We start from the raw sequence: 10,149 nt of genomic DNA on the forward strand, positions 1-10,149 counted from the left end.
TTTTATTGTCGTTTATTTTATTTTCCATCAGGTTGATCAATATTTACTTCATCACTACTGGAACAGTACTAATGACGTAGTACCAGAGTATGTGTGTAGTACTAGATGGTATACTACAGTACAGCATGTACGGTAGTATTTTGTGATACAGGTACTTCTGCAGGTTCATTTAAAAGTAGTTAAAAATAACATAAATATATAATAATAATACATATAAATAATAATCTAAACCATCAAAACAACAAGTGACATTTGTAGTACAAATACTAAAAAACATGAAAAAAACGTTTTTATTTGTGGAAGAAGAAAGAACAAAATACTCTGCAGTAGTACTCTGTGGTACCACGCTGGCAGCTATGTACCGTACTGTACCTAGTACTAATACTGCAGTAACATGAGGTACTTCAGTACTCTGTAGTACCGGTACTGTGCCCAGTACTGGTACTACAGTAACGGAGGTACTTCAGTACTTTGTAGTACTCAGCTGGCAGTTATGTGCCGTACTGTACCCAGTACTTATACTACAGTATAGTGTACCCAGTACTTATACTACAGTAACCGGAGGTACTTCAGTACTCTGTAGTACCAGTACTGTGCCCAGTACTTATACTACAGTAACCGGAGGTACTTCAGTACTCTGTAGTACCAGTACTGTGCCCAGTACTGGTACTACAGTAACTGGATGTACTTCAGTACTCTGTAGTACTTAGACGGCAGCTATGTGCCGTACTGTACCCAGTACTAGTATTACAGTAACTTGAGGTACTTCAGTACTCTGTAGTACCAGTACTGTACCTAGTACTGGTACTACAGTAACTTCAGTACTCTGTAGTACCCGGCTGGCAGCTACTGTATGTGCAGTACTGTACCTAGTACTTATACAACAGTAACCAGAGGTACTTCAGTACTCTGTAGTACCAGTACTGTACCCAGTACTGGTACTACTGTAACTTGAGGTACTTCAGTATTCTGTAGTACACAGCTTGCAGCTATGTGCAGTACTGTACCCAGTACTGGAACTACAGTAACTTCAGTACTACTGTAGTACCAGTACTGTACCTGGTACTGGTACTACAGTAATTTGAGGTACTTCAGTACTCTGTAGTACCAGTACTGTACCCAGTACTTATACTACAGTAACCAGAGGTACTTCAGTACCCTGTAGTACCAGTACTTTACCCAGTACTGGTACTACAGTAACTTCAGTACTCTGTAGTACTCGGCCGGCAGCTATGTGCCATACTATACCCAGTACTGGTACTACAGTAACTTGAGGTACTTCGGTACTCTGTAGTACCAGTACTGTACCTAGTACTTATACTACAGTAACTGGAGGTACTTCAGTACTCTGTAGTACCCGGCTGGCAGCTATGTGCAGTACAGTACCCAGTACTGGTACTACAGTAACTTCAGTACTCTGTAGTACTTAGACGGCAGCTATGTGCAGTACTGTACCCAGTACTGGTACTACAGTAACTTCAGTACTTCAGTACTACTGTAGTACTGTAGTACTCCCTCGGCCTGCAGATGTCTCTTAAACGTGTCCGTCGTCCTTCTTTTCGCCTCTTTCTTTCTCTCCGTTTTGCTGCATTCCTTCCCTCTGAAGCTCCTTTGTGGCCCCGGGGCCCCCCGGTCCTCCATTGTGCTGGTCTCCATGGCGACCGGAGCCCTGGCAAGAATCCGCCTCGGCGGCCGTTGATATGCAGATGAGCCGGGGAGGCGCGGGAGGAGTGAACTCTACTGTAAGCAGTCGGAGAAACGGGCCCCGCGAGGAGGGAGCACCTTTCACAAACACCAATGAGGCCCCGTTTACACGGGGGTGTTTTCAAGCTCAAAGTCACCAAAAACAATCATTTCTGGAAACTCCGGCCAAAGTGGAGATTTGCTAAAACTCCATCTTCAGGTTTGCTTGTAAACAGAGAGAAACGGACATTTAGGCTTCAGAACGTCACATTATGAGACAGAAACGTCACCAGCGTCATGAGTGACACCTGCGTTTACAATATTTTATATTCTAAAGTCACACTTAAAGCAGCACTATGTAACTTTTCCAGCTTAATCTAATATTTCATCATCATCATTGTGATGGAACATCAACTTCCAACAGGTTTAATGAACCTCTGTCATGGTCTGAGGGGTCTGTATCGCCTTCACTGGCACTATGTAACTTTGAGGTGCATGGTAGGAACCCTGCCACACTAAAAAACTACAAATCTTTGACTGCTTTACGGCATACGTCACTTCCCCCTCCTTCCCGATTCGTAGTCGAGACCAAAGCTGGGCGGGGCGTGGAGCGAAAGCTCAGCAGAAGCTGGTGTCATGGCCGAAGTAGCGAAAAAACTGAAGAAAATAAAAGTTTTATCGGAGGAGGCGAAAAAAGAAAGTGGGAGAGTAACAAGCTAAATGCCCGGACAAGAATAAACATTGGCCCGGCGTTCACTCGCTACAAGCCCTTGTAGCCGTCGTCATGGACAAGAGATGTTGAAGGATGTAAAGACGTTCGTCACCTTCAGGTATGCACTTTTGTCAACACCTATAGTACGTTTACATGCAGCAGTTCAATCGGGTTTCTGATCGTATAAGACATCGTTCGGACTTTTAAACTGCATGTAAACACCTGAACCCCATCTACTTCGGACCTATTTCGGACCTATGTCGGACATTTAGTAATCGGGTTGCAGCACCTAGATAACCCGTTCACAGTCGGAATGTTAACGCCATGTATACACGAGTCCAGCAAAAAGTCGAGCGGCCGCCATTACTGCGGTGGCGGCTCCGCTCCAGCGCTCCCATGGATCTATTATATTACATATAATAGATTATAGGGAGCGGACATTATTTATGTCCGCTCCCTGCCAGTCTCTCTTAATGTATTTGTATCATCGGAAAACTCCTGTCCCGTCACGTGCATTTGTTTTGATAGTGAATGAAGACGGGACGGACTTTCAAAACTACTTTTCTGTTTCACCAAGTGAACAGACGGAACGCAAAAAAAAAAAGTTAAACTGCTGGAAAGGAACTGGAATTTACCGGGATACCTTAAACAAGGAAGCCAGGGAGCGGTATATGGAGCAAATAATGATTATTAACGGTTTGGGTTCATATGAAATCCCTATCAAAGAGTGGAGCTCCGATGAGGATTTACTGCCGCAGTTCTGCAGAACCACCGTCTTACTACCTTGTTTAGGAGTGTTTGGCAGCTGCTTTGGTAAATGTTTGACTCGCCATGTGTTTCAATAAATTTGAATAATAGTACAACATACAGTACATCTTTTTTATTACTCTTACTTCTCTTTTCTTTTTTTTGACAGCTATATTATGCTGAAGAGGCTCCGAGGCGTGAGCAATATTTTTCTTTTCCTCGTGAGATAATTTTTTTCTTCTGCAGCTACAAATAGAGTTGATATTTTTTCCTCAACAAACTATTTTTATCTGCAGATTGGGGTTATGTATGTATGTATTCTGTATCATCCGGAGCTGAGATAGTTCTGCCCTTCAATTAGAGACCTGTAATTGCGTTTTTTTTGGTCATCGGACGCCAGGCGATCAATAAAATATTCTTGGATACCTAAAATAAAACAAAACATAAACAGGTGTTGTTGTTGTTTTTTTAATGACGTAGCCTTTCCATAATGATTACATTTCGCGCTGCTAACGTCACACGTAACGTATGCTATATTACAGTGTTTAATCATACACTCCCTTATCTCCCTATTCCTCTATTCTTTCCTGCTTATCGCTCAAACAAATCATTATTTATAAATTGACATCAGCATTAATTTAAGATACCTTCATTACTTATGGGAGGCCACTGTCTAACATCATCAATCCAGCTATAATGATGCTGTAGAGCGGCAGGTTACAATAACTGCGCTGCGGTGGCAGATTGACACCTGCCATCGCAGCAATGGCGCCGCCGCAAGATGCCGGCACACACAAACCGGTCGCCGGATTCGTGTATACGAGGGATCGGATATTGCAGTCTGCGCATGCTCAAGAATTTCCTCTGGGAAAACAAATGCACGCGACGGGGACAGGATCTTTCCGGCAGTACGCGCTGGTGCTCATGGGAAATGTAGTGTTCTTTCTGGTAAAGCACTACCGCTTTTGTCCAAAGGAGCCGCCAAACTCAACAAAAGCTGAAAGTTACGTTGTGCTGCTTTAAAAGTAACTCCACTTCTCTGTCACTCCAAACCAAAGACTCTCGTTCATCTTGGAAGTAACTGGAAGTTACTCGTGTCATTTGTTGATGTTTTTTTCCAGGATTCTAATTGGCTAGCATGACTTTATCTTCTCGTTACACTGCCCCCTGTAGGTTTTGCTGCTCATAGCACCTTAACAGATATTTATGCAGGTTCCTGGGAATGATGGTATTTTTCAAAACGTAGAAAGGGAAATATCTGTTTTTGAGAAATTTTGAGAAAAAAGACGAAATGTTGAGAAAAAAGTCAAAATTTTGAGAAAAAAGATGAAATGCAGAGAAAAAAGTTGAAAATGACGAGAAAAAAGTCGAAATGTTGAGAAAAGAGTCGAAATTTTGAGAAAAAATTCGAAATTTTGTGAAAAAAGATGAAATGTCCAAAAGAAAAAGGGGGGTAGGTGGCCGAGAAAAAAGTCAAAATGTTGAGAAGTAACTCAACTTCTCTGTCACTCCAAACCAAAGACTTTCGTTCATCTTGGAAGTAACTGGAAGTTACTCGTGTCATTTGTTGATGTTTTTTTCCAGGATTCTGATTGGCTAGCATGACTTTATCTTCTCGTTACACTGCCCCCTGTAGGTTTGGCTGCTCATAGCACCTTAACAGCTATTTATGCAGGTTCCTGTAAATGATGGTATTTTTCAAAAACGTAGAGGGGGAAATATCCGTTTTTGTAAATACCTGGCTATGTGGAAACGTGGCCTAAGGGACGCCCCGATTTCAGCAGCGCAGGCGCCCAAAAAAAAGGGACATCCCCAAAACTTCTAAACTGCATAGAAATGCATTTATTTTATATGAAAAAACAAAATGCTTTGATTTAAAGTTTAAAGTGCTTTAATAGCATTGAACTTGCTTGACTGTACAGATAGCCAACCATATAGCAACTGAAATGCTATGTACGTCCACATCAGCCAGGATGTACACGCAGGTAAATATAAATATAGCTACAGGTGAAGGTTGGAAAATTAGAATATGGTGTAAAAGTTAATTTATTTTAATAATTCAATTTAAAAGGTGAAACTAATATATTACATAGTCTCATTACATGCAAGGCAAGATATTTTAAGCCTTTATCTGTTATCATTTTGAATTGATTGAATTGTTTATTCATCTCATAAAATATTCAAATTTTTTGAGATTTTTTATTTGGGGTTTTCATAAACTGTGAGCCATAATCATCAAAATTATAACAAATAAAGGCTTGAAATATCTCACTTTGCATATAGTGGGAAATAATATATTTAATATATTTGTTTCACCTTAGTTGAATTAACTGAAACCAATGAAGCGACATGACATCAATAAATAACAGAGAGTGAACCAACACATGTTGTGGCAGGGTGGAGGAGCTGCAGCCACTCATGAGTTTAGTGCAGAACCCTTTATTTTCCAGAAGCAAACACCCACATGTGCACAAGCACAGCATCACTCCCCAGCTTCAGCTTCAGTCTGACCCTTGTAAGGCTGGCAGGGTGGAGAGGCTGACGGGCCACACCTGTGTCCCGTCAGCCTGAGTGGCTGCAGCTCCTCCACCCTGCCACAACATGTTGCTGATGTATCCTGTCCTTTATTTTGTTCATTATTGTTAGTTCGTTGTTCATGTGTGTGACAGACGTTCATGGGACAATCGTGAAATACGGAATAAACTTTTAATTCCCAATTACGTTAACAATTCCGTATTTCAAGGGACGGGTGGTAACCCTGCCCGCGAGGACCCTGCCGGTGCCCCGAGGGGATTCTCCTCGGCTCCGTCTGTGCAGCTGGGAAACACCCTCATTGATCGGGGATATCGATCAGCTGCCGGGGCTCCAGGAATTAGTCCGACTCCAGACAACCGTCCGAAGTTTCTGGCGGCAGAAGGGGAAACTTCTAAACCGACGTTTGTCATTCGGTCAGGAGGAGAAAGAGAAAAGAGGAGGAGGAGGAGGAGGAGGAGGAGGAGGGAGGAGGAGAGTCTATTCAGAGTCTGAGGAGCGAGAACAGAGGCTGGGATGCGTCGTCCCCGACAACGTGTCCAACATGTCCAGATGAAATGCACTTCAGCCTCTCAGTGATCAGAAAACTCGGAATTCTTGTTCTTTCAAGTTGTTTCGCGTTTCGTGCTGTTTTTAGTTTCCAGGAAACGCTTTTCGATTGTCCTTCTGATGATGTCAGACCGACCTGGTGTTTACGATGACTGATCAATACGACTATTGATAACCATCTTATTGATACTCGTCTCATCACATGAAAAAAGCCCTTTTCTGACCGCAGTGTTCTGTGTGATGGAGGATGATGTTCTTGGGTGTCGGGTGACCTAGACCAGGGTTGGGGAAACCTGGTCCTCCAGGGTTGGGGAAACCTGGTCCTCCAGGGTTGGGGAAACCTCGTCCTCCAGGGTTGGGGACCCCTGGTCGACAGAATCGCCAGAACCCCGGTCCCCCGCCTGACCCCACCTGTGTCCGTGTGTCCAGGGTGAAGCTGTTTGAGGGGGCCGTCCTGGTGGCCGACTCGGAGGTTCTCATCGACACCACCATGCGAGGCGGTCGGCTCGGCGTCTTCTGCTTCTCCCAGGAAAACATCATCTGGTCCAACCTGCGCTACAGATGCAACGGTGCGACCCGTTCACCCTCCTTTCAGCCTCGGCCTCTCACACCGTGTCCTCACTGCATGCGACGCGAGCGAGCGTCAGCGACAAAAACAATTCCATTGCTTTATTTTCTATTAGACTGTCCTAACTGGCCGTTTTGAGCTGAACATTTGTCGGACGACCTGTTTCTATTTTCTTCCTGTCGCTCGCGTTGAAAGCCGGTTGAAAGCGCTGTAGGAAACAGTCATTTCAATACAAGAACCTCAATAAAGTGGCAGCTGCTGGAGGGAGATCGCCAGGGAGCTGGAAGGTTCTGATAAGATAATAAGATATAATAATAAGATAATATTTCTTTCTGCCACTTTATTGAAGTTTTTGTAGTGAAATGAGGAGGTATCATAGAGATAACTTCTCATTTCAACTAACTGGATCAGCCGTTCCTCATCATGACTGTTTCCTACAGCACTTTCAACCGGCTTTCAACGCGAGCGGCAGGAAGAAAATAGAAGAACATTTAAATATCACAATATCAAGCTTGTTTTCTGTTTTAGAAAGTACAAACGTAGAAAGATAACAAGTACTCACCCATCTTTTACTTGTCTCTTTACTCTTTTAGGAGTTATTTTAGGAGTTTCTTTCAGGAGCGCATGAATAAAGGCTGATTTATGTTCCGCTGATTTATGGTTCCGCGTTACACCAACGCAGACCCTACGGTGCGCGACGCCGTGCGCGACGGCGTAGGGTCTGCGCTGGTGTAACGCGGAACCATAAATCAGTCTTTTAAAAAGCAAGTTTCAGCTGTCAATCAAAAGAACGTGGGGCCGATAACGCTTTCAGTGTTTCAGGACAGAGAGCGTCCGATTCCATGCAGTGCGACGCGATAGTCGGACGCTCGCGTGCAGTTAGGACAGGCTGTCACTCTCATGTTAATTCTGGTCTGTCCTCGTTTCAGACACGGTGCCGGACGACTTCAAGACTCATCGTAAACAGGTTCTGCTGCACTACCAGGTCTGAGCCCGTCAGACGGACTGAACACCAACACCAACCCGGAACCGCGTGGATCCACCTTAACTGTAGTCCGAACGAGTGTTTGTGTGTAACCGGACCGATGCTGACGAACGACACAAACGGGTCTGGGGGAATCGCACCCGAACGCACCGCCAGTGTCTTCTGATGCTTTTCAGAGAATCAGAAACTAGAAAATTATAGTAATAAAAGTATGAATGAAGCATCCTTTTGATGAGAGCTACAGTTAAATCATTTCACCAGGGCTGGGGATCCATTCAAATGTCAAGAATCGATTCCGATTCTTAAGATTCAGAATCGATTATCAAGATTTGATTCGATCCGATTGCGATATTGATTTGGGTTAGTGTTATTAAAACTGTTTTTTGGGCATGAATTATATGACTGATATGAACAGATCCAGGGCAGCAAACAGAGACGAATGAAATCGCTTTTATTTTTTCCCACATTCCGTTTTAATTTTTTCCATTTTCGGTCTATTTTGGTTTTTAATTTTTGAGAATTTGGTTTTTAGCATTTTATGCAAATGTAACCCCAAGACAGTATATAAAGTAATGAAATATAGACAATTCATGCAATTATAACTGAAAACTTTAATGTTTTCTTACCTTTAAACATATTTAAAGGCAAAAACATGGCAGTAGTTATTCTTGTGTCCAACAAAACATTACTTTTTTGGGCATAACCAAAAAAATACCAAAAGTAAATACGAAAAAAAATCTATCTTTAGGCATACAAATCGATTTTTACGAATTAATATGAGAATCGATTTAGAATCGGAAAATCGATTTTTTTCAACACAGGCCTACATTTCACGTTAATTAACCACCAAGGTCCCGACAATCCAGGTCCATCTAACAACCCATTCACACGTCTATTTGGTTCTTTAAAACATCTACAAACATAACCTACACAACTATCAGTAAGCCCCGCCCCCTCGGCCACGCCCCCAAACACGGCTGTCGAGTATTAGTTCCTCAGGGACCCGAACTCGGACTTCTGCAGTTTTTAGTTCCACAGAAAAACATCGATGTATCCGAGGAACTTGCACCGCTGACTCCAAAGTTAGTGCTTTAAATCGAACGTTAGGTTGCTAGTAGTTAACCAACGTGAATGAACTAATCTTCCCCTCCGGTGCATGAATCTGTAACCATGACGATGGTAAAATGAGGCTTCTGTGAACCAACATCATCTAAATTTACATTTCCTACATTTACCGCCATGACACATTTACGTTCCACTTCAAATCCTTAACATCTCTGACGGACGTCTCTGTGAAACTGTAAACTACTCCGTTGGCAACAGTAACTAAGGGGGGCGGGGCTTACTGATTGATGGATGTGTAGGTTTCATTCGTCTGTTTTTTGACTCATGAAAGGAAGCGTTTCCATCCCTCGCCGTTGGCGCCGCCTCCCTCTGGAAGAAAACACCTCAAGTTGGTCCTGAAAGCTTTTGATGTGAAACTGAGGAAACCTTTTTCCAGTTTTTACTGTTTGTATCAAACTTTCCTGAGATTGTACAGCGGTGGTTCCGGTCCACTCCCAACCCACGTCCATCAGAACACGACCAAAGACAGCAGGGACCAGTCCGGCTTTGTGTTTTTGCTGCTAGATTTAGTCTTTTTAGTACGGAAGCGTGTTGCATTCACTTGAGAAAAAATAAATCTGCTCTATTTTTCTGAATTAACGATATAATTATCTCAGAATTCGGAGAAAGGTTTTAAGGAAAAAAAATAATTCTGCTCTGTTTTTCTGAATTAAGGAGATAATTATCTCAGAATTCAGAATCTCAGAAAATATCCCAGAGAAAAGTTTTAATAATAATAATAATTTTTTTTTCATTAAAATTGTTTTCCAAATTCTGAGATAATTATCTCAATAATTCAGAAAAACAGAGCAGATTTTTTTTTTAATTAAAATTTTTCTCGTAATTCTGAGATAATTAACTCGTTAATTCAGAAAAACAGAGCAGATTTTTTTTTTTATTAAAATTTGTCTCGTAATTCTGAGATAATTAACTCGTTAATTCAGAAAAACAGAGCAGATTTTTTTTTTAATTAAAATTTTTCTCGTAATTCTGAGATAATTAACTCGTTAATTCAGAAAAACAGAGCAGATTTTTTTTTTTATTAAAATTTGTCTCGTAATTCTGAGATAATTAACTCGTTAATTCAGAAAAACAGAGCAGATTTTTTTTTTAATTAAAACTTTTCTCGGAATTCTGAGATAATTAACTTGTTAATTCAGAAAAACAGAGAAGATTTTTTTTTTCTAGTGAATGCAATACGCTTCCGTATTTTAGACCTTCTGGTGACTTTTTTCCATAAAAGCACCAAACTAACCCCCCTCTCCCCGA

At 42.0% G+C, this 10,149-nt stretch overlaps 1 protein-coding gene across 1 annotated transcript in view; it reads left to right on the forward strand.

The window, feature by feature from the left end:
- Positions 1–9,585, forward strand: part of thbs3a (thrombospondin 3a) — a 42,769-nt gene extending 33,184 nt beyond the window's left edge. Inside the window, exons 22-23 of the mRNA XM_061717745.1 lie at positions 6,653–6,792; positions 7,721–9,585. Coding sequence (XP_061573729.1) covers positions 6,653–6,792; positions 7,721–7,782 — 202 coding nt within the window. The 3' untranslated portion in view covers positions 7,783–9,585. The remainder of the gene's footprint in view (positions 1–6,652; positions 6,793–7,720) is intronic.
- Positions 9,586–10,149: the final 564 nt, after the last annotated feature.

This window comes from Cololabis saira, chromosome 3 (genome assembly GCF_033807715.1).
Source record: "Cololabis saira isolate AMF1-May2022 chromosome 3, fColSai1.1, whole genome shotgun sequence".
Lineage (NCBI taxonomy): Eukaryota > Metazoa > Chordata > Actinopteri > Beloniformes > Belonidae > Cololabis > Cololabis saira.